At 41.0% G+C, this 26,297-nt stretch overlaps 2 protein-coding genes across 3 annotated transcripts in view; one reads left to right on the top strand and one right to left on the bottom strand.

The window, feature by feature from the left end:
- Positions 1–26,297, top strand: part of fam189a1 (family with sequence similarity 189 member A1) — a 287,604-nt gene that overhangs the window by 79,673 nt on the left and 181,634 nt on the right. The window lies entirely within an intron of this gene.
- Positions 152–26,297, bottom strand: part of LOC133665251 (uncharacterized) — a 55,740-nt gene continuing 29,594 nt past the window's right edge. Inside the window, exons 2-4 of the mRNA XM_062070501.1 lie at positions 7,004–7,076; positions 6,440–6,554; positions 152–733 (exon numbers count right to left, since the gene is read on the bottom strand). Of these exons, the coding sequence (XP_061926485.1) occupies positions 154–733; positions 6,440–6,554; positions 7,004–7,076 (768 nt within the window). The 3' untranslated portion in view covers positions 152–153. The remainder of the gene's footprint in view (positions 734–6,439; positions 6,555–7,003; positions 7,077–26,297) is intronic.

Genomic DNA, 26,297 nt, shown 5'->3' with positions numbered 1-26,297 from the left:
AAAGAGCAATAAGTTGAAGATATAAATAAATAGATTACTGTACAGATAAATATATTGCACTTTTGCATATGCATCCACGTTTATGGATGTATGTTATATTATCTTTATATTCCAGCGAGTTTATCCGTTTTGGGGGGGAAATTGAGGGGATTATTATGATGCGTTCAAGAGTCTTATGGCCTGAGGGAAAAAGCTCTTTCTAGAGTCCAGCAGTGAAAACAGTCCTTGGTGGGGTGGGGAAGAGTCTCTACAGATTTTCTGAGCCCTGGTCAGGCAGCGGCTTTTTGCGATCTCCTGGATAGGAGGAAGAGGAGTCCTGATGATCTTTTCCGCCGTCCTCACCACTCTCTGGAGAGACTTCCAGTCTGAGGCACTGCAGGCTCCAGTCCAGACAGACATGCAGTTGGTCAGTAGGCTCTCTATAGTGCCTGTGTAGAATGTGGTGAGAACGGGGGGAGGGAGCTGTGCTCTTTTCATCCGACGCAAAAAGTGCATGCGCTGCTGAGCTCTTTTTACAAGAGCTCCGGTGTGTAGGGACCAGGTTATATTGTCAGTTATCTGCACCCCCAGGAACTTGGGGCTGCTTACCATCTCCACTGCTGTGCCGTTGATGAAGAGTTGAGTGTGGCTGGACTGGTGCCTCCTGAAGTCGACGATGATCTCCTTGATCTTGTCGACGTTCAGGACCAGGTTGTTGGTTCTGCACCAATTAACCAGATGTTTCACCTCATCCCTGTAGTCCATGTCGTTGTTGTCACTGATGAGGCCCAATACTGTTGCGTCGTCCGCATATTGTTTGCAATATTATTTCAAAGACTTTCAAAATATGTACTTAATTCTTCCTGTATGACATTCTGACTACCAAATTGCATTTGTAACAAAATATTGGAGTATTTTCTTAAGCAAATTGTATTTTTGTAATCAAATAATTAAAACATATCACTTGACAGCCCTAATATAGATACATTCAGCTTTGGTGGTAGATTGTGTGACATCTCATGTGTATACTAGGGTTGTACGGTATACCGGTATTCGTATAGTACCGCGATACTAATGAATCATTTTCGGTACTATACTGCCTCTGAAAAGTACCGGTCCCCCACACCCCCGCGTCACATCGTGTCACTGCTGGTTTACGAGCAGAGAATCATGTTCGTAGCGCACAATCACGGAGCACTAACAAACAGACACAGTGTGTAGACAGAAAAGGGAGAACGGACGCATTTTGGCTTAAAAACTAACGATAAAGGTGAAGTTATAACACTGAAATGCGCTCAGGAAGAGGTGCTTTAAGACATTGCTAGCGAGTTAGCGGCTAAAGTCAAGCTGTAGTCGGCAGTGTTTTAGCTACTTCTAAATCACTAATCCTCGCCTCCATGGCGACAAATAAAGTAAGTTTCTTACAAGTATCATCCCTGCAGGACGAGGAATAGCTAAACATGCTTCACTACACACCGTAGCTCACCGGCGTCAAAATGTAAACAAACGCCATTGGTGGATCTACACCTGACATTCACTGTAATGATACCAAGTACAGGAGGGATACTACTACGATTACGTCGATATTTTTTGGCATCACTTTCATTTTCTTTGTTTTAAAAAAAAAAATTAGATTATGTTTATAAACTCAGGAAATATGTCCCTGGACACATGAGGATTTTGAATATGACCAATGTATGATCCTGTAACTACTTGGTATCGGATTGATACCCAAATTTGTGGTATCTTCCAAAACTAATGTAAAGCATCCAAACAACAGAAGAATAAAGGATAATTACATTTTAACAGAAGTGTAGATAGAACATGTTAAAAGAGAAAGTAAGCAGATATTAACAGTAAATGAACAAGTAGATTAATAATTCATTTTCTACCACTTGTCCTTAATAATTTTGACGAAATAATAGAATTAGATATGACACAATTTGTTACTGCATATGTCAGCAGACTAATTAGGAGCCTTTCTTTGCTTACTTACTGATAAAAGACAAGTTGTCTTGTATGTTCACTATTTTATTTAAGGAAAACTTGCAATTAGAAACATATGTTTAATGTACCCTAAGATTTTTTGTTAAAATAAAGCCAATAATGCAATTTTTTGTGGTCCCCTTTATTTAGAAAAGTATCGAAAAGTACCAAAAAGTATTGAAATAATTTTAGTATCGATACCGGTACCAAAATATTGGTATCTGGACAACACTAGTGTATACAGTCCCACAGCATTTCAGTCCCTAAAATAGTGCACATTTTCCGAGCATTGGTATTTCAAGGTTCCACTGTATTGCTATTTACGTCTAATATAAAATGTCCATGTCACATTTATACTCAACACTCAGGCTAAAAGCCCCTTTCAAGACCGATGATAGCATCTACAAACTGCATCAATATTGCTCTGTAGAAGGCAATTTTATGATAATGAAATGTAAAACAGACACATCTGCTCCCGTAAAAGGCCGGTTAACTGATTCAAGCAGAGTCATGGTGGCAGCAAAGCCTGTCACTTTAATCACAGTCATACAAACCAGTGAATGCCAGCTGCTTCTGCTCGGCGCAGTCGTGACGACCCGACGTCCGCTTTGTACTGGGATGACACTTTCCAAAAATAATAGCTCCCAAAACCCACTTGTCTTCCTAAAGTGTCAACTCTTTTTTCCGCCTTAATCAAATTATTGGCTTGTTCAGAGACACCAATAAAAAGGGGGGGGAACACGTTTTTAATATGATTTATCATGGCGGTGAGCGCCTGCTTGATAAATTCGAGGGTCTAAAGTGAAGCTTGAGGCCAGCATCTTTCATGAAGGCGTTTCCAGCAATGAATTAGTTCTTGACATCAATTGTGGAAGACGTCTGGGTGTTTTTGTTCTAACGGCTTGTAGAGAGAGATAGTGGCTGTGGACTGAGGCGGCCATTGACAATTTAAGATGGAAGATTGCATGGAATGCAGTGGGCACTCGTTTCATTCTTCTGAGTGTGCTTGTGTGAAAGTTTCAATGCAAAAGACGATCAGATCAATATAACTCAGTAAATGCTCTTATAAGTCAAAGTCAAGTTGCACCAATCAATGTATGTGATCGACTGCTTATATCCTTCTTTGTTGTTATTTGCACCTGAATACATGAGCATCAATCAGTTGAAAGCATTGCTGTGCTTCGAAACTGGCTGCTTTGATTGTTTCAATGTTTGATTTCACTCCAATTAATCAAACAATAGCCCCTTTTCCACTTCGGCTATGTCTATATTAAGCCGGATAACCCCTTAAACAAATAATTATTTAGCCTAAGCCCCGTTTCAGCCACACTAAACTACCGTTTAAAGGCCTACTGAAATGAAATGTTTTTATTTAAACGGGGATAGCAGATCTATTCTATGTGTCATACTTGATCATTTCGCAAATATTGCCATATTTTTGCTGAAAGGATTTAGTAGAGAACAACGACGATAAAGATCGCAACTTTTGGTATCTGACAAAAAAAAAGCCTTGCCCATACCGGAAGTAGCGTGACGTAGTCAGTTGAACATTTCCACAAAGTTCCCTATTGTTTACAGTGATGGCGGTCAGAAGTGAGAGCGATTCGGACCGAGAAAGCGACAATTTCCCCATTAATTTGAGCGAGGATGAAAGATTTGTGGATGAGGAAAGTGCAAGTGAAGGACTAGTGGGGAGTGGAAGCGATTCAGATAGGGAAGATGCTGTGAGAGGCGGGTGGGACCTGATATTCAGCTGGGAATGACTACAACAGTAAATAAACACAAGACATATATATACTCTATTAGCCACAACACAACCAGGCTTATATTTAATATGCCACAAATTAATCCCGCATAACAAACACCTAGGTGTTTGTTATGCTAGCTCCTAGCTCCTAGCTCCTAGCTCCTAGCTCCCGTCCATATAACCCGCCAATACAATTCAAACACCTGCATAACACACACAATCACTCAGCCCAAAGGACCGTTCACCTAACCCAAGGTTCATAAAGCTTATATATTTACCCAAAGTTACGTACGTGACATGCACATACGGGCAAGCGATCAAATGTTTGGAAGCGCAGCTGCGTACTCACGGTACCACGTCTGCGTCTGTGTATCCAAATCAAAGTAATCCTGGTAAGAGTCTGTGTTGTCCCAGTTCTCTACAGGCGTCTGTGTATCGAAGTCAAAGTCCTCCTGGTAAGAGTCTCTGTTGTCCGAGTTCTTCGATCTTGACTGCATCTTTCGGGAACGTAAACAATGAAACACCGGCTGTGTTGTGTTGCTGACTTCCCTCGCAAAATACTCCGCTTCGCACCGACAACTTTCTTCTTTGCTTGCTCAGCTTCTTTCTCCATCATAGTCATTCACATTGACGTCCCACTGGGGTGAGTTTTCCTTGCCCTTATGTGGGCTCTGTACCGAGGATGTCGTTGTGGCTTGTACAGCCCTTTGAGACACTTGTGATTTAGAGCTATATAAATAAACATTGATTGATTGATTGATTGATAATGCAATGAACAAATTGCAACAGATTCGCCAACACAGATGTCCAGAATCATGTGGAATTTTGTGATGAAAACTGACGACTTTAAGCTGGCCGCGGTGCTGGACTAAAATGTCCTGTCTAACTCGTGACGTCACATCCGCAGCGTCATCATACCAAGACGTTTTCAGCAGATATTTCGCGGGAAATTTAAAATTGCACTTTAGTAAACTAACCCGGCCGTATTGATAGGTGTTGCAATGTTAAGATTTCATCATTGATATATAAACTATCAGACTGCGTGGTCGGTAGTAGTGGGTTTCAGGTGGCCTTTAAGGTTCCCCTCCTCGGACAATTTGTTTACACAGGTAAGTGCACCCTGTATTTCTAGAATCTACGGCTCTTAGCTCTGTATGGACTCATTGATCGTTTACAAACTGAGTTCGGAGAGGAAGTGACGCCAGAAAGATCGCGCCCCACACAGGAAGCGACGTCAGAAAGAGCGCGCCACAGGTTTCGTAACTCTGAGCTAACCGCTTGAAATATGGAAGGGGGTCATCCAGACATGTACAGACGCTTGTGGAAATCACACATGAATACCGTAAAAGAGAAAGCGATTGCAGCTATTTCGGATACTACACATCTCAGACGGCAAGAGAACTTTCCAATGTCCAGGTCAGCTGTGATTCTACTTACTGAAAAACCTTGTCCATTTGTCGAAGGAGAGTCAACGAGAATGCGGTAGCGTGTGCTTTGTATTACCTGGCAGTCGAGTGAAGACTACGGAAAATGGCGAATGCTTTTGGACTGGCAAAGCAGACTGTATCAGTTATTGTCCGCCATGTATGTCGCGGACTCAACGTCTAGGTCCACAGTATATAAAGTCACCAAAAACAAATGGACAATGAAGGTGAAGGCAAAAGAGCGAGGGGTGTCCTGGCCAGATATCTAGATCCCTAGATTGATTGTTGTAAAATGTTATTTGTCACATTGTGTACTTTCGTGTCCAATAAAGATTTGATTAATTTATGATGTCTCAGGTGTGATTCACTACAATAGGGCCCCACAGACACTGGATTCCAGTTAATTAAAATAACACTACACTGGATATTGTTCAGATAAGTTAAATGCAAGAACTTGCACAAAAAGCAACACTGGAGGTGACTATGACGTGCAACAATTTTCCCCACACATGTTTTCTGTTGGTAATTAGGACTATTTAAGTTGAGCTCCAAACACCATTCTTGGTCGCAACATTGTTGTGTATGTTCTCTGTATGGTGATGTCAAGTACAGATGTACTTTGTGGACGCCGTCTGCGCCACACTCACAGTAAGCTTTTTGCAGTTTTTTGCTTCTTCCAGCATTTCGTTTTGTTTTCTCTGTACTTTGTCTAGTTCAGTTTTGGCCCTGCATAGCTTCTCCTATGCTGTCAGAGAACATCCCTATTTTATTGTATAAGTAGGATTTGGAAATCGAAACAACCTTCGCCGTCTCACACGACATGCCCCTGACAGACTAAAACTTTGATGTTTCTTTGAGAATGTAGAACATTATACATGGCGCTCAAAAAATATGTCAACATGTTTTAGTATGACTTTGGAAAGCCCCGAAACCGCACAACTTGATGGCTTGTCGGAGCATTATGGCTACCGTAGTTAGACGTACTGTGCTTCAACATATAGTATTATTATGGTGTGTGTATAAGGACCCTGAAATTGCACCTATTAGTAGACACTATCGGACATTTTGTTTCGCCTTATAATGGAAAGCCAACTTTTCTTACCTATTGGTACCTGCTGTTGTGTATTTGGGATCTGCATAAGTCCCGAAAATTAGTCCGTGTTGTAGTCGATAAGCTCCTTCTTTTTCTCTCTCCTCTTGTTGTGGGGCATTCATCCTTCGCTGTTACCATTTCTAATACAAAGTAGTGTATAGTTCTAACTTTATCTGTCAGGAGAATTGCTATGGAAGCACTAAAAAATACCAGTCCAACAAAGATGATGGGCAGAAGACGCTGTTGAAGTGGAACCACGTGAATAAGACCGCCCACAAAACGGTGCATTTTGAAGAGATGGTCAGAAAAGCGGCTGGAAGATGGCCTGTAAAACAATCCATGCAACATATTGACCAAAGAGCCACCATTACATGTAGACCACAGAGAGGTGTTTTAAATGTAGAAAAAAAAAATCATAATTTGAGCCCTTTAATGCGCCTTATGTATAAAAATTGTTCCAAATAGGCCCGTTCATCTACAGTGCGCCATATAATCCGGTGCATCCTATAGTTAGAAAAATTAGGTAATATGGGTTTATACATGATTAATGCAATATTTTTTGGAATTAATCTCATTAACTTATCTTATTCTTAATAGACAAATTCAGTCCACAATGGTGTCCACACTGCGCATAACAACAGGCTGACTGGCGGTTACGCAGCATTCAGATTCCGTCTGTAAAACGGGCTTGTTTTGGTCCGATTCAGAGCGAGGTTGTTTCAGATGAGAGGATATCATTTATACAGCCAACAAAGCAATACGTCACCTCCTTACCCTCACCCTCAAACGCTAAGTCTGTCCGCTTCATGGCGCAGTCGGAGCAGAGCGGCTGCAGGCCAGGATTGTCCTGTCAGCAGTGCACTGAATGCCTGATTCAGCTGTTGGTGTCACTGCAGTCGTGTCCAGGATGGATGGGCGGGGACGTATCGCTGCTGCACGCTGCTGAGCTCTGTGGCCTTTTCCTCTCTCGTTCCAAACACTTAAGTTCAAACGTGTCCATCATGACTTTCAGTGTAAAAAACAGTATTATTACTTCATGTCATGTAAGAAAAAACCGCAACCACTGACTTTTTGTGCTCACTCATACATTCATCAGAATGTTCCTTGTAAAAAAACATCCATTTACTTTTCTGATAATCCTGTTCAGGGTCTTGGAAAGTTAGATCTTTTCCTTGCTGACTTATTTTTTTATCAAAGCATGTCTAAATCTATCCAATACAGGAGCTGTAAGAACAATGAAAGGGTTATGGAAAATGAAACAACACAAGTCGAATATGTTGGAACTAGAGATGTCCGATAATGGCTTTTTTGCCGATATCCGATATTCCGATATTGTCCAACTCTTAATTACCGATTCCGATATCAACCGATACCGATATATACAGTCGTGGAATTAACACATTATTATGCCTAATTTTGTTGTGATGCTCCGCTGGATGCATTAAACAATGTAACAAGGTTTTCCAAAATAAATCAACTCAAGTTATGGAAAAACGTGCCAACATGGCACTGCCATATTTATTATTGAAGTCACAAAGTGCATTATTTTTTTTAACATGCCTCAAAACAGCAGCTTGGAATTTGGGACATGCTCTCCCTGAGAGAGCATGAGGAGGTTGAGGTGGGTGGGGTGGGGCGGGGGGGGTGGGGTAGGGGGTAGCGGGGGGTGTATATTGTAGCGTCCCGGAAGAGTTAGTGCTGCAAGGGGTTCTGGGTATTTGTTCTGTTGTGTTTATGTTGTGTTACGGTGCGGATGTTCTCCCGAAATGTGCTCGTCATACTTGTTTGGTGTGGGTTCCCAGTGTGGCGCATATTTGTAACAGTGTTAAAGTTGTTTATACGTCCACCCTCAGTGTGACCTGTATGGCTGTTGACCAAGTATGCCTTGCATTCACTTGTGTGTGTGAAAAGCCGTAGATATTATGTGAATGGGCCGGCACACAAAGGAAGTGCCTTTAAGGTTTATTGGCGCTCTGTACTTCTCCCTATGTCCGTGTACACAGCAGCGTTTTAAAAAGTCATGAATTTTACTTTTTGAAACAGATACCGATCATTTTTAAACCGATACTGATCATTTCCGATATTATATTTTAAAGCATTTATCGGCCGATAATATCGGCAGTCCGATATTATCGGACATCCCTAGTTGGGACCCTTTACAATAGAACAGTAATATGCTCTGTCGTCTAAAGAAACAATACTATGGAACTTGATGGAACCTAATCCTATGTTGATACCAGCAAAAATAGTAAGTATAAGTTTTGGATTATATCGGCTGGCATCTAAAATCTCCAATGTACAGAAAGCACTGCAATACAAGCGGTCCTGAAGCTTCTTTACTTGTGCAAAGCCAGTTAACATTTAAATATGCTCCAAAAACCACACAAGGTTACTCTTTTCTTGTATTTTTCACACGTAGTTTAAAAAAGGTAAACGTGATAGGCTTTAGGCTACTAGGAGCTAGCAGCCACACAATAGCACACAAGCTAGAATGATGTAATATGTGTCTTTAATTCAACAATATGGCAGTCTAAAACACATTTTTCAATATGAACGAGTATCAAATAGTTATGGTTGAATATTACGTACACATACAAAGTATCCAAAGGAGAAGAATATTTGAAAATATCCAGTAATAAACGTGCCCGCGTTATCCAACTTACTGCATCGTGAGCTTAATGAATTTTGAGGCCACTTGGCGTCGCCAAAAACAAATGACCACTTCACTTGTACTTAAAGACAGCATAAACCCGCCCCAGGAGGTTAATAATAAATAGGTTTGTGTTGTTAATACCTATCATTGATTATGGTTATGGTGGTGTCAGTTTATTTTGAAAATGCATACAATTACAATGTAATACACCACATACACTATATTGCCAAAAATTTTTGGCCACCTGCCTTGACTCACATATGAAGGGGCCCGCTCCAAACTGTTCCCACAAGGTTGGGAGCATGGAATTGTCCAAGATGTTTTGGTATCCTGGAGCATTCAAAGTTCCTTTCACTGGAACTAAGGGGCCAAGCCCAACTCCTGAAAAACAACACCACAACATAATTCCTCCTCAACCAAATTTCACACTCGGCACTAGGGTTGGGTATCGTTTGAATTCAAACGATTCCGATTCCGATTCTTTGTTTCGATTCCGATTCCTGACCATTCTCGATTCCGATTCTTTTAAGAGGCAGGGTCAAAAAAAAGTTTAGGATATTTTAAATGAGCTAGCTAACCTACAGTCTTTCTGAATGAAATAGTCTGACATTCTCCATCAATTTTAATTCTATTAACTTTTTATGAACTTTACTATAAATTCCTCACAGGGCTGTTTTCAACTAGAATATAAATATCAAATCTATGAACTTGAATATAAATATTATAAGTTATGAATACATTTTCCCAGGGGTACACTTTCCTCAAGAGAGCTTTATTTTTGAAAACCTCATGAAAACACATTTACACATAAGTGTATGATGCTGCAGGAAACCTCATGAAAACACCTTTACACATAAGTGTATGAGGCTGCAGGAAACCTCATGAAAACACATTTACACACACAAGTGTATGATGCTGCAGGTACTTAAAAATGTTACCGTGCTCCCACTGATGGGCTAACCTGGTGCAGAAAAGCAAATAAACAATAGGAAACAACTTGCAAAACCCAGTCCAGATTAGCAGCAGGTACAGTATAAAATCAGAGACAGTTTTTGTTTAGGAAAATGACCATATCCGCCTTCTCAGGCAGGATGCGTGAGCGTTCTGGACAGATAGTGTCTCCTGCTGTGGAAAATACACGTTCGCTGGGTGTGGAAGAAGCTTGAACGCATAAATAGGAGAAAGCGAGATATGACAGCAAAGGATAAGTCTTTTGTTGGTTCCACCGGACCACCACCATGCATCAGGGTCGTCAGACATACGTATGGGTGGAATGTCCTGGTACATCTGCAGCTCTCTCTCCACTCGTTTCTTGATGGACATGGAGCTCTGTTATTTTGCGGTTATTTCATTTTTTTTTGTAAAGTAAAGCCACACTTTTGACCACCGACGCCCGCTATCCATGCTTGAGCTTGACTGACTCGCTCGGCTATGCTAACACTTCCGGCGGTGGGCGCTTCTTCGTTGGTGCTCAGCGGCTTCTTCTTCCGGTTCGGCGGACATTTTTTCTTCCGGTCGGCGGACTGGGTATCGAAAATAGGAATCGAAATTTAAACTTTTGAACGATTCCGGAAGAATCGGAAAGTTAGTCCCGGTTCCAATCGATACTCGATACTCGATACCCAACCCTACTCGGCACAGTGCAGTCCGAAATGTAGCGTTCTCCTGGCAACCTCCAAACCCAGACTCGTCCATCAGATTGCCAGATGAAAAAGTGTGATTCATCACTCCAGAGAACGCGTTTCCACTGCTCTAGAGTCCAGTGGCGACGTGCTTTACACCACTGCATCCCACGCTTTGCATTGGACTTGGTGATGTATGGCTTAGATGCAGCTGTTCGGCCATGGAAACCCATTCCATGAAGCTCTCTGCGTACTGTACGTGGGCTAATTGGAAGGTCACATGACGTTTGGCACTCTGTAGTAATTGACTGTGCAGAAAGTCGGCGACCTCTTCGCACTAAACGCTTCAGCATCCGCTGACCCCTCTCTGTCAGTTTTCGTTGCCTACCACTTTGTGGCTGAGTTGCTGTTGTTCCCAAACTCTTCAATTTTCTTATAATAAAGCCAACAGTTGACTTTGGAATATTTAGGAGCGAGGACATTTCACGACTGGATTTGTTGCACAGGTGGCATCCTATGACAGTTCCACGCTGGAAATCACTGAAAGCGGCCCATTCTTTCACAAATGTTTGTAGAAACAGTCTCCATGCCTAAGTGCTTGATTGTATACACCTGTGGCTGGGCCAAGTGATTAGGACAACTGATTGTAATCATTTGGATGAGTGGCCAAATACTTTTGGCAATATAGTGTATTTCCAGTTTTGAGTAATTTCATTTGATCGAGCCTTTTCTAACATTTGACATGACAAAATAATACAAGTATGAATAATTTCCTGCTAATAAAATATGTGATCTATATCGGTATCGGCCAATACTCAATGCTTTAATATCAATAGCGTATCAAAAGTGAAAAAGTTGTATCTACAGTCAAATAGTGTCAAATGGTCTAGGAGTGTTTGAGTGCTCCCAGCACTGGGGCGCTGCGGTTCATTGAGGGAGAAAAAAGAATTCCGACATGTACCGTATTTTTCGGAGTATAAGTCGCTCCGGAGTATAAGTCGCACCGGCCGAAAATGCATAATAAAGAAGGAAAAACACACATATAAGTCGCACTGGAGTATAAGTCGCGTTTTTGGGGGAAATGTATTTGATAAAACCCAACACCAAGAATAGACATTTGAAAGGCAATTTAAAATAAACAAAGAATAGTGAACAACAGGCTGAATAAGTGTACGTTATATGACACATAAATAACCAACCGAGAACGTGCCTGGTATGTTAACGTAACATATTATGGTAAGAGTCATTCAAATAACTATAACATATAGAACATGCTATACGTTTACCAAACAATCTGTCACTCCTAATCGCTAAATCCGATGAAATCTTATACGTCTAGTCTCTTACGTGAATGAGCTAAATAATATTGTTTGATATTTTACGGTAATGTGTTAATAATTTCACACATAAGTCGCTCCTGAGTATAAGTCGCACCCCCGGCCAAACTATGAAGAAAACTGCGACTTATAGTCCGAAAAATACGGTAATGTGATATTCTGAAGCAGAAAGACACCTCCAAGATGACGACGGCCTTGCTAAGGAAGCTGAACGGTGATTACAGTGAAAACCTGTGCAGCTTTGGTGAATTCCATGCCCAGGACAATCAAGACAGTGGTTGATAACAATGATATATACATCTAAACTGCTTTCCAAACAGTAGTGACTAAACCAAGTTACGTCCAAGTTTAATTTGTGCTATATCAACCCGTACAAAGATGGACACGGTCCTTCATGATGTGAAGCAGCACTGCCAAATATTATGCAACTATGCATCAGGTTGTATGACAATGATGACAAACCATTCAAGCCTGCATAAGAAGACAGAATACAAAACATCATTTACTTTCTGTTTGAGACTTTTCGATAAAGAATACGATTAGGTGTCACATGGGAAAGTTTGGCGTGAGAGAAGAGCGTGTTAGACGAGTGCGGAAGGCCGGTGGTAACTAGGAGCCCCCTTGTTGTTTGTCATGATGATGGACAGATTGACAGAAGAGGTATGGTAGGAATCTCGGTGGAGTATAATATTTGCATATGGCGTTCTGGTCTGCGTTTTATTCACCTTCTTAGGCAGTTTGTATAGAAAGTGAACAAACCTAGGGTCTGAACTACTAAGACCCCAGATAACAAGTGCTAAATAGCATGTGCAAACATTGTGTGTACTATTAGTGGGTGTGTTGCAGGTGACATACCAAGACTGCAAGTACAATTGATAACAAAAGCAAAAGTGGTGTAGACAGCCTTATTCATATGATTTAAATATGCGTGTGTGACCGGCTTTGGCCATGGGGACATTTCATTTCATTTCTTGCACACCTGGCATCATGGTCAAACCTGTGGTGTTTTGCTATGTTGTTGGACATATAGCACACAACGGTAATCTGTGTCAGCTTTTCTGCAATATAGAAGCACAATCTAGACAACAGAACCTATTTTTAGCATGCCTAAGGTGCACTCTTAGAGATCGCAGGACCACAATTAACAGTGGCTGTGTGCTGGAATGATCCAGCTGCAAGAAAATGCATGTTGCAAGCAGCTTTGTCATACAGGAGATATACCCGATTGTTTTTATATATACACACACATATATATGTATCTACAGTCGTGGTCAAAAGTTTACATACACTTGTAAAGAACATAATGTCATGGCTGTCTTGAGTTTCCAATAATTTCTACAACTCTTATTTTTTGTGATAGAGTGATTGGAGCACATACTTGTTTGTCACAAAAAACATTCATGAAGTTTGGTTCTTTTATGAATTTATTATGGGTCTACTGAAAATGTGACCAAATCTGCTGGGTCAAAAGTATACATACAGCAATGTTAATATTTGCTTACATGTCCCTTGGCAAGTTTCACTACAAGAAGGCGCTTTTGGTAGCCATCCACAAGCTTCTGGCAAGCTTCTGGTTGAATTTTTGACCACTCCTCTTGACAAAATTGGTGCAGTTCAGCTAAATGTGTTGGTTTTCTGACATGGACTTGTTTCTTCAGTATTGTCCACACGTTTAAGTCAGGAAAGGGGCGGCGTGGCGAAGTTGGTAGAGTGGCCGTGCCAGCAATCGGAGGGTTGCTGGTTACTGGGGTTCAATCGCCACCTTCTACCATCCTAGTCACGTCCGTTGTGTCCTTGGGCAAGACACTTCACCCTTGCTTCTGATGGGTACTGGTTAGCGCCTTGCATGGCAGCTCCCGCCATCAGTGTGTGAATGTGTGTGTGAATGGGTGAATGTGGAAATACTGTCAAAGCGCTTTGAGTACCTTGAAGGTAGAAAAGCGCTATACAAGTATAACCCATTTATTATTTATTTATTTAATTTGGGAAGGCCATTCTAAAACCTTAGTTCTAGCCTGATTTAGCCATTCCTTTATAACAAAAATTTAGCTGTTTGGCCACAATACCCAGCAATATGATTAGAGGAGAAAAGGTGAGGCCTTTTAATCCCAGGAGCACCAGGCCTACCATCAAGCATGGTGGTGGTAGTATTATACTCTGGACCTGTTTTGCTGTTCTGTGGTCATAATTCCTCTTTCTTTTACTTTGCAAACAATAGTTGGAATGGCCTCTCAAACTATAGCCGACAAAAAACGGTTGCAGGCGGCGTGACCCCAGGCTGCAGATACGGCAGACGATGGAGAGATTAGATACCAGGCAGAAGAAAATAACAAAGGTCGCGTAATCGACAATGTGAAACACGAACATAAGACGATGAACCAGCGTCAAGACTGGAAAGGCAAGCGACACTGGTAGAAAAACCTTCCTGATTGGCAAACAAGGGCAGGTGAGCCTCCTGATTGCCAACCAGGAACAGGTGAGGAGAATAGCACTTAGAAAGAGGCGTAATCACTGCAGAACAAATCAAAACAGGAAATGGAAGATGAGTGAAACAAACACTAATCAAAGAAAAAACAACACCAAACCCAAAAACTGTTATTCAAACAGTGACAAAAGCATTCATTTTGACAGCCCTAATCGTCTGTAGTAAATTAAGTGAAATTGGTGCCGCAGCACCGAGATTGGGAATTACCCGTGTACACTAATAACATTCGTTATCATATCTGTGTAATTCCTACTCTTTCATATGTGTAAGTGAATTCCCCCTCAGATGAATAGTAGAGCTTCATCTTCCAAGCACAACCAAGGATGTGCTCCCAGCTTTGCCACTTTCATAACTCACATTTGATCCAGCTGCAAAATGTTTTTTGTGCCTATTCTTGATCTTTGCACGGGAAAAATCGCGCTGCATCAAAGGTACTCTGTGTGACATGAGGAGTGGTCGTCGTTGTGCAACAATGCGCGTGCATGAACACTCACACACATGCACGAGAGGATGTTCAAGACCCAGAGAGTACGGAGGTTGTCTAAATCAGGAATAGAAGGCACCAGGAACGTTATCAAGCAGTTGTCTTTGTTCTCTTCCTACTTTGCCCCAACATGAACATTTCACTCGGAACAACAACAGCAAAACAATCAAGAGTTTTGACTTTTTCATCAGAAGAATGAAAGACATCGACTGTTGCACATTTGGACTGACTAATTTATCTACCATTCTAAAGGGGAACTGCAATATTTTTGGAATTCGTTTACAATATTTCTCAAAGACATGACGATGGATGTTATTTTTTTAATGCATTCTAAATATTAAATAAATGTGATCAAAAGTCGGCTTATGGAGTCTATGAGAGCCGCTCTCCTCCGCCTAAAAAGCCCTGCATCCATCCATCCATCTTCTTCCGCTTATCCAAGGTCGGGTCACGGGCCGAGGCATTCCCAGGCCAGCCGGGAGAGATAGTCTTCCCAACGTGTCCTCGGTCTTCCCCGCGCCCTCCTACCGGTCGGACGTGCCCGAAACACCTCCCTAAGGAGGCGTTTGGGTGGCATCCTGACCAGATGCCCGAACCACCTCACCTGCCTATAAAGCCCTTAAAAAAAATCCTAACACCTCCATTGGTTGCTTCAATTATTTGTCTAAATAAAAATGTATACAAAATATATTAAATCCATTATTATTTTATGACAACCGTGCACTTACGGTAATATAGGTCATGCAGTGGGTGATGTGGCCTGTGTGTGTGTGTGTGTGTGTGGCGGGCACAGAGGAGTGCCGAGAGAGTTGTCCCAAAAAAGAGGGAGAAAGAAAGCAAAGGGCCCAAAGAAAAACAAGAGAAGCTGTCAAAGGTTTTGCGATCATTTAAAAGTGAAAAAGACAGACATTGTGGTGAAATGTTTGCACTGTCAAACGAAGATGGCATTTCGCAATATCACTACATTAATGATGCAACATTACCAGAAAGCATGCTAGATATTTAAGAGCAGCAAACAAGTAGAAACAAGGTAAAAGTCTATTTTGGCAGCTAACATCACCTTATATGTTTGACTTGCAAAACAAATGTTTTATTTAAACACATGTGAGGACATGTTACCATCCACAGTTTGTATGAGTTGTTAGTCCAAAAATCACTCCTCCAATTAATACATTTTCTAATGTGTACATGTTAAATTCTTAAATACATTGTCGCTCAATCATTTTGTTTAATTGTGATCTTTAATAAAAGTACCTGGTTTTAGGCTACACAGGTTTTTTTTTAAAAACTTTTTTTTTAGCATAAGTCATATGTAGTGATGCTCCCATGATAAAAGTGACATTTAAATGTTATGTGCATTCATAAGAAGAAATAATAAATGTCATCAGAAAATTAGTAATTTCAAGCATAATCTCTTAAAGACGCAGTAAGGCTATAAAGTGCGTTTTATTCGAACAAATGAATCGATCAATCACTCGATTACTAAAATAATCGATAGCTGCAGCCGCGATATTCATAACATTCTATTTCAAGCTCATGTCCGCAAGGCTAACTAGTTGTTGTTTATCCATAGTATTTGCACTAATTAAAGGAACTTTATTACTTACATTTAGGCTTAGGGTGAACTTTATTGTGCCGTTAAGGGCATTGTGTTACATTATTGCTTCAGAGGGCATCCAAGATAATCACATACAAACACAGACATTAAAACAAACATTAACAAAGCTAAAACAGGAAAACTTGTACATTAAATGGCTACACAGGGACATACGGAGTCATTAGACATTGTAAAGTACCAGAAACGTGTTGTGCTAAAGTGATTGTGTTCACATTACTCAGGTGCACTATTTTTTTGCATTGTTCAACAGCTTAATAGAAGCTGGAACAAATTATAATTTGAGAGTTTGTTTTGCACTTTGGAATACATTGTCTTCTTTTTGATGGCAGAAGTTCCTATTCTGAGGACAGTGGAATCTGAAGAGATTTTTGTTGCTTGTGTCATAACTGACTGATCATACAAATGATCCATGGACTCATAATGTTTCATACTAATTATCTTCATTGCTGTTTTGAGTATGTTAGCCCAGTGTTTTTCAACCACTGTGCTGCGGCACACTAGTGTGCCGTGAGATACAGTCTGGTGTGCCGTGGGAGATTATCTAATTTCACCTATTTGGGTTAAAAATATTTTTTGCAAATTAGTAACTATAGTCTGCAAATTATGTGTTGTTGTTGAGTGTCGGGGCTGTCTAGAGCTCGGCAGAATAACCGTGCAATACCCTTTCATATCAGTAGGTGGCAGCCGGTAGTTAATTGCTTTGTAGATGTCGGAAGCAGCGGGAGCCAGGGTGCAGGTAAAAAGGTGTCTAGTGCTTAAACCAAAAAGAAAAGGCATTGAAGCTTAGGGAAGGCTATGCAGAATGAAACTAAAACTGAACTGCCTACAAAGTAAACAAAAACAGAATGCTGGACGACAGCAAAGACTTACTGTGGAGCAAAGACAATATACATCCGAACATGACATGACAATCAACAATGTCCCCACAAAGAAGGATAAAAACAACTGAAATATTCTTGATTGCTAAAACAAAGTAGGTGCGGGAAATATCGCTCAAAGGAAGACATGCTACTGCTACAGGAAAACACCAAAAAAAGAGAAAAATCCACCAAAATAGGAGCGCAAGACAAGAACTAGAACACTACACGCTGGAAAACAGCAAAAAACTTTCAACTGAGTTTCGTTTTTAATGATTTCTGCTGGTGGTGTGCCTCCGGATTTTTTCAACGCAAAAAATGTGCCTTGGCTTAAAAAAGGTTGAAAAACACTGTGTTAGCCAAAAGTTTTTTCAGTTGTACGGTTTGGTTGCCAAACCATGCTGTACTATCAGATTAAGTTCACTAAAATAGCCTTGTAGAAAATTAGCATGATCTGATTGCCAACACCATACAGCCTCAGTCGTCTCAAAAAATATAGTCTCTGTTGCAGTTTGTTGCACAAGTTATCAATATGCGATTTCCAGCTAAGCAGGTTATTAACATGGACCCCTAGATATTTATATCTTGTCGCCTGATTGATAGTCTGGTCTTTCATGACCACTGGCTTGTGTGTAGTAGTTAGTTGCTTTGGGTCAGGCTATTTGTGTTACACACTTAAAATCACTGTCTGACATGTGGGTTATTGGCACATTTTTACTTTGGCCCTTAAAGTTAAAACGTTTGGGCACCCTAATCTATGAGGAAGTAAAAGTCTAACTAGGTTTCTGTAGGTAAACTTGTAGGAGGATCATTACAGTTGCCAGAGGGGAGCATTGAAGGCGGTCCCCTGCCTGAGCAAACTAATCAAAGCAACTTTTCCAGGGCCAAGGCGCAAAATTGGGCATAGTGCCAATTTTCAGCGAGTCACACTCGTCAGCTTGGTGGCATAACGAGTTCTGACGTGTCCTCCTAATACACTCATGGTATGCGGGTACTCAACTTGAGGGGCATTCAATGTTTGGCGATTCGACTGCGAGTTTGATGGTCCAGTCAGACTCCTCCAAATCGAATCGGTGAATTGTCACCCCTACACCTAATAAATGAAGATATAGTCAGAAATACTGCAAACAAAAAGACTGAGCCTGTTAAAATTGTATTGATTAATATGTCAAATTACAGTATTTAAAAAAAACTATGGCTGTCAGACAATTACATTTTTTAATCGCGATTAATCACAGTCGGTTCATAGTTAACTCAAAATGAATAGCAATAATCGCAGATAAATATAATTTTTCGTCATTAATAAGTGTACCCTAAATTGATAATTTTTAGATTTTTATTACCATGACTGGACAATTAGTTTGCTCTACGGAACTACTGTTTAACATTATGCTTTTTAAAACAGCCCAATACAAAATGGACATAAACACACTTTTAATGACAATAAAGAAAATTACCTGCAGTGCAATTTTTGCAGGAATACAGAACTTGTATTTCTGCTGTAGGAGCACTTGCATTCAGAGGACGAGCTACACCATGTTTGATTGATAACACAAAATGTGGATTGTTGCGATAATGGTTTGATTATCCAAGATGTTTAGTAATATAATCTGTGAAATGTCTGAATAAGTGCTTCTGATATTCTCTACATTACATGTTGCACAAGTTAATGCTATTCATATTGCTGCATGACAATGTTTTAAACTTCTCCATTTATTAATAAAATGTAATATTCAGTATTTGCGGACTATCAATCAGAACAGGTTATAGAATAATGTACATCTTATTTCAATCTGCCAGAAAACATTTACAAAGGTAGAAATATCACAGATTACATTGCAAAATATCTCTGTCAAAGCATGAATGTAATGTAAGACCTTTATATTTTGTCATGTCAGTTAGACCAGATTTGACGTGTAACGCTATTATTGTGAAGCCGAAAGTATGTGATTGGTATGCGATAGAGATGCGCGGATAGGCAATTATTTCATCCGCAACCGCATCACAAAAGTCGTCACCCAACCGCCATCCACCCGAACTAACATTTTATCAAAACCACAACCGCCCGCCACCCGCCACCCACCACCCACCCGTTGTTATATATCTAATATAGACGATGCAAGGCATTAGTGAGGTTAGAAAGCGTTTGCCTGTTAAAGAAAGGAGACTGATCCAATGCAGCAGAGACATTCAATGCGTGCCACGCATTAATATCTCTTGGCCACGCATTAGAGGCTAAGAGATATTAATGCGTGATAATATTATTTATCATTATTATAATATTATTGTCAATTCCATTAAGAAAGTGTTGACTATTGTTGTCATTTTTTTCCCTGGTCATTAGTATTCCCTTTTTTAGTTTGTCGCGTACCACGTTTGCTGCCGGCGTTGCCATCTATTTATTTTTTTCTTCTTCTTCTGTTGTGTTGTGTTGTGGTGTGCTGTGTCACGCCAAATTTCTTCCCCCTACAAACCCCCCCCCCCCCCCCCCCCCCCCCCCATTTACTTCCGTGGTCATGTTTCCTCTTACGTCATTGACAGCGATCGATAGCACTTCGGCTTTGACTGCCCGTCGCTGGAAGTATACTTCGTCTTTGACAGCTGCTGGAATCTGAAGAAATCGATTATTGTTTTTTTTTTTGTAAAGGCGCGAAACAGGCAGTCGCGTGCCGGTTAAGGACCCCCGGCAACTTTGTGATTTTATTGGACGCAGCCCCGGAAGTAAATGGGGGGGTTTTGTAGGGGGAAGAAATTTGGCGTGACAGCTGCAGCAGTGCCTGATGAATAATTGCCTGTTTCAAAGAGTGCTGCTCGTTTTTCGTATGTGGGTAACAACATTTAACTATGTATATATATTTCCGAATTGGTTCAACCGCCTCCCGCCCGAATCTATTTAAAATCTATTTTTTTCGTCATGCATCCGCCCGACCCGCGGATTATCCACGGACTCCACGGACTCCACGGACTCCGCGGACTCCGCGGTTGTGTCCGCAAACCGCGCATCTATAGTATGCGAAGAGGGGTCTTGATATATTTTGAGGAAAGTCTCAGATTAAAAAGTGACTCTTGTCTTTTTTTTTTCTGCCGACCTTTTATTCCATCTTACTAAAGTAGTTAGTCTAAAAATCTACATTTTACGTTATCAACTGTAATTAAACACGGATGTAAAGTTCCTCCTATCTAGAAGTGGTAAAGTGTGCCTGCCAGATTTTGCTCCAATGATGTCGCCTCACGGCAATTGAAGATAAAATGGTCTTGTCTTCTCGGGAGAGCGACTTGCCATGGCTTTGGATCTGAGATTTCTATAATATTCACCTTTCTTTGTGCATTTGTGCTCGCTATGAACATTTCCCCAAGCTATGGAATAGACCGAGGGTCAAAAAGAAGTCAAGACGCATGCGCGTTAAACACGCAATATAAAAATTTGTGCCGCTAAAGGAACTCACTTATAGCTAACGAGTTATTATTACCTGTTCAGTGGCCTTGTGGTTAGAGTGTCCGCCCTGAGATCGGTAGGTCGTGAGTTCAAACCCCGGCCGAGTCATACCAAAGACTATAAAAATGGGACCCATTACCTCCCTGCTTGGCACTCAGCATCAAAGGTTGGAATTGGGGGTTGAATCACCAAAATGATTCCTGGGCGCGCGGCCACCGCTGCTGCTCACTGCTCCCCTCACCTCCCACGGGGTGAACAAGGGGATGGGTCAAATGCAGAGGACAATTTCACCACACCTAGTGTGTGTGTGTGACTATCAGTGGTACTTTAACTTTAACTTTAATTATTGCGTTAACTTTGAAAGCCTTGAAAAAAATTCTTAAAACATTTACAGCAATCATTAAAGGCCTACTGAAATGATTTTTTTTTATTTAAACGGGGATAGCAGATCTATTCTATGTGTCATACTTGATCATTTCGCGATATTGCCATATTTTTGCTGAAAGGATTTAGTATAGAACGACGACGATAAAGATCGCAACTTTTGGTATCTGATAAAAAAAGGCTTGCCCCTACCGGAAGTAGCGTGACGTAGTCAATTGAACATATACGCAAAGTTCCCTATTGTTTACAATGATGGCCGCATGAAGTGAGAGAGATTCGGACCGAGAAAGCGACGATTTCCCCATTAATTTGAGCGAGGATGAAATATTTTTAAATGAGGAAAGTGCAAGTGAAGGACTAGTGGGGAGTGGAAGATGCTGTGAGAGCCGGGGGTGACCTGATATTCAGCTGGAAATGACTACAACAGTAAATAAACACAAGACATATATATACTCTATTAGCCACAACACAACCAGGCTTATATTTAATATGCCACAAATTAATCCCGCATAAAAACACCTAGGTGTTTGTTATGCTAGCTCCTAGCTACTAGCTCGAGCTAGTTATAGCTCGAGCGGGTAATATGGACGGGATCCTGTATATATAACCCGCCAATACAATTCAAACACCTGCACAACACACACACTCACTCAGCCCAAACAACCGTTCACCTAACCCAAGGTTCATAAAGCTTATATATTTAATCAAAGTTACGTACATGACACGCACGTACTGGCAAGCAATCAAATGTTTGGAAGCGCGCGGGTGGGACCTGATATTCAGCTGGGAATGACTACAACAGTAAATAAACACAAGACATATATATACTCTATTAGCCACAACACAACCAGGCTTATATTTAATATGCCACAAATTAATCCAGCATAAAAACACCTAGGTGTTTGTTATGCTAGCTCCTAGCTCCTAGCTACTAGCTACTAGCTCGAGCTAGTTATAGCTCGAGCGGGTAATATGGACGGGATCCCGTATATATAACCCGCCAATACAATTCAAACACCTGCATAACACACACACTCACTCAGCCCAAACAACCGTTCACCTAACCCAAGGTTCCCTCGCAAAATAGACACTTCGCACCGACAACTTTCTTCCTTGCTTGCTCAGCTTCTTTCTCCATAATGCAATGAACAAATTGCAACATATTCACCAACACAGATGTCCAGAATACTGTGGAATAATGAGATGAAAACAGAGATATTTCGTATTGACTTCAATGGTGTCCGAATACTTCCGTTTCAATGATTGACGTCACGCGCATACGTCAACCCTCAGAGGCGTTTCGAACCGGAAGTTTAGCGGGAAATTTAAAATTGCACTTTATAAGTTAACCCGGCCGTATTGGCATGTGTTGCAATGTTAAGATTTCATCATTGATATATAAACTATCAGACTGCGTGGTCGGTAGTAGTGGCTTTCAGTAGGCCTTTAATATTAACCAGGAATTATACATGTAAAAAGCGAAAACGTTGTTATTTCTTCTGTATGTGGGGGTTTATGATGGGCCAACATTTTTTTTGTCCAACTTGATTTGGGCTACTGATGTCATCATGCTTTCCTACCAGAACTCCAAAAAATTGCTTCCCTGAAAGATGCTTGATTTTTAACCAACCTCAAAATAAAAGTGTGTGTTTACTTTAACAAAATCCTCCGAAAGTCTCATGAGAATAGGCTGTCACCTTTGTTGTGTTCTTAGGTAGAAATATGCAAGGAAGCAAATGCTTTGATTTCTAATAATGCCGTCTGTATGTATTTCTTTAAAAATATATGCTGTTTTTTGGGTCTTTTTTTTGATCCCACACAAGCGACAGAGACCGCCATGAGTGCAAAGAGAGGAGCAAAGGGTGGCGGACATGCCACGCCCCCAGGGAGCAGCAGTCAACATGGTGTTGTCCCACTGTTTCCATGGCGACGTCGCCGAGGTGCGGCTGAGCTCCAAAGTGATAACATATACGAGGTGGGGGGAGGGTTTAGGAAGGAGAAGCAGGTGGTGGGTGGAGAGAAAAAGGGAGTACAGTGGGAGGTGGATGTTGGATGGGTGGGGGTTGCGGAATAACACAAGGAGACCAAAACGCTCTCGTCTGTTCGCCGTGTCGGCCCGAGCTCTGGAAAACGAGATGCAGAGTGGAACCGATGCTTCATGCTTCATCCAGCGTGCCCACGCTCACCTGCTGCTTGGCGCAGTAAATGCTTGTGTGGACCCAAGCATGAATACATACAGCACATGAATACATACAATACATGCATACATACAGTTCATATATACATCTAATTCCCTTCACCACCCAGCAAAGGTTACATCAGGGTTACAGCACAAAAAACGTTTTGCCAGCGTTTTTAAGCCGACATTCTTTGCATGTTCAGTTGCCTTTCTTCCGGACTGATTGTGTTCATTCATAAGGGCACAACTAACAAAGAGAAATTGGATAATTAATGATGAATAATCACAGCAGGAGTTCCTTAAGATCAAACTGTGCAGGCAGGATCTCAAGCCCTCATGCAGTGTTATGTTGGAACAGACTCTACCCGCGTTCCTTTGTTTAACAGCCAGAGGTCGGGTCTTCCGGAAAGTTTTTACAAACACTTATTAAAATAGGTCACAGGTAAATGTTACAGCGTCGGTCTCACTCACGCAAAAGCATTGTCAACTGCGTACGTAAGCAGATGCCTCCACAAGCAAACCATCTGCCAAAAGTGAGAATTTATTTACTCTCTTTATGGTAAAAGAGCAGACAAGTCCACTGGGTCAAAGAGTCCAAGGCTACAGATGAAGGGAATTTTTTTCAAAACAATGCGTAGCTAAATAAAATTATTATTATTATTTCTCCTATTTAAGAATTTGACCTTTGTACCATTTTTTTAGCTATTGAAGACAGCTCGACGTTACTTGGGGTTACGCATTGGGAAGCATGATTCTAGTTCAATGGATTCGACCGGGGGTCAGCAACCCGCGGCTCTTGATTAGTGCTGCCCTACGTGGCTCCCTGGAGCATTTTTGAAAAAGGATTGAAAATGGAAAAAGATGGGGTGAAATACAAACAAACGCAACAGTTTGTTTACATGTAAAATATTCCACTACTTCATTGTCTCATTTTGTCCACCAAACATTTTATGCTGTGTGTGAATGCACAAAGGTGAGCTTTGTTGACGTTATTGACTTGTTTGAGTGCTGATCAGTCATATTTGATCAGAGCATGACTCCAAGCTAATCAATGCTAACATGCTATTTAGGCTAGCTGTATGTACATATTGCATCATTATGTCTCATTGGTTGGCTTTACTTTCATCCTCTTTATATATAATTACATTTTGCATGTCTCATGACACATTATCTGTAGGTAATAATGGCTGAATTTCAGATAGTTGTTTGTGTGCCATGTTGTTCCAGACCACAGCAAACATTACTTCGCTTGCCAAAGATCGTAATAAATCTATTAAAGAAGAAGACAGCCTTTTCCTTTAACTTGGACACACACATCTATACATTTAAAAGCCAGTCCTTTCCAGGAGTTATCTCACCTTCTGAGTAGCCTCTGATTTACTAATGATTTCTAATGTTGTAAAAATGTGTAGAATAAATATTACATTTCAACATTTCTGTCAACGAAGATTTGCTTCAGCCTGCGATACATTGTCATTTTGATAGTAGGCTAATATAGGTAATATAGACACTTACATCATGTGTTGCCTTCATTATAACACTTATATAAGACTATTAAAGTCATTTTGATAGTAGGCTATTATAACTAATACAGACACTTGTGTCATGTGTTGCCTTCATTATAACACTCATATACGGCTTTTCATTTTTTGCGGCTCCAGACAGATTTGTTTATTGTATTTTTGGTCCAATATGGCTCTTTCAACGTTGTGGGTTGCCGACCCCTGGATTAGACATACCAAAACACACATTAATGTATCAAAAATAATAGATAGTGACAGCGGACAGGCAAAGTGAAGGCAGCATATAGTGTGTGTGTTCTTCTAGTGAAGTTCAAGACAAATGTGTGTATGTAAGTGCATTTAAAGGCCTACTGAAAGCCACTACTACCGACCACGTAGTCTGATAGTTTATATATCAATGATGAAATCTTAACATTGCAACACATGCCAATACGGCCGGGTTAACTTATAAAGTGACATTTTAAAATTCCCGAGAAATATCCGGCTGAAACATCGCGGTATGACGACGTATGCGCGTGACGAAGTCCGAGTAACGGAAGTTATGGTACCCCGTAGAATCCTATACAAAAAGCTCTGTGTTCATTTCATAATTCCACAGTATTCTGGACATCTTTTGCAATTTTTTTAATGAACAATGAAGGCTGCAAAGAAGACAGTTGTAGGTGGGATCAGTGTATTAGCAGCGGACTACAGCAACACAACCAGGAGGACTTTGTTGGAGCGCTAGCCGCGCTAGCCGCGCTAGCCGCCGACTTCACCTTGACTTCCTACGTCTCCGGGCCGCCAAACGCATCGGGTGAAGTCCTTCGTCCTTCTGCCGATCGCTGGAACGCAGGTGAGCACGGGTGTTGATGAGCAAATGAGGGCTGGCTGGCGTAGGTGGAGAGCTAATGTTTTTAGCATAGCTCTGTGCAATCCGGTTGCTAAGTTAGCTTCAATGGCGTCCTTAGCACAGCATTGTTAACCTTCGCCAGCCTGGAAAGCATTAACCGTGTATTTACATGTCCACGGTTTAATAGTATTGTTGATTTTCTATCTATACTTCCCGTCAGGGGTTTATTTCTTTTGTTTCTATATGCAGTTAAAGCAAGATGCTATCACGTTAGCTCGTAGCTAAAGCATTTCGCCGATGTAAAAGGCACTGAATGTCCATTTCGCGTTCTCGACTCTCATTTTCAAGAGGATATAGTATCCGAGGTGGTTTAAAATACAAATCTGTGATCTACAATAGAAAAAGGAGAGTGTGGAATCCAATGAGCCAGCTTGTACCTAAGTTACGGTCAGAGCGAAAAAAGATACATCCATCGCTGCCTCTCAAGTCATTCACTGTAACGTTCCTCATCTACGAATCTTTCATCCTCGCTCAAATTAATGGGGTAATCATCACTTTCTCGGTCCGAATCTCTCTCGCTCCATTGTAAACAATGGGGAATTGTGAGGAATCCTAGCTCCTGTGACGTCACGCTACTTCCGGTACAGGCAAGGCTTTT

The sequence above is a fragment of the Entelurus aequoreus genome, linkage group LG02 (genome assembly GCF_033978785.1).
Source record: "Entelurus aequoreus isolate RoL-2023_Sb linkage group LG02, RoL_Eaeq_v1.1, whole genome shotgun sequence".
Classification (NCBI taxonomy): domain Eukaryota; kingdom Metazoa; phylum Chordata; class Actinopteri; order Syngnathiformes; family Syngnathidae; genus Entelurus; species Entelurus aequoreus.
The sequence above is the reverse complement of the archived record's forward strand: the minus strand, read 5'-3'. Positions and strand labels throughout refer to the sequence as shown.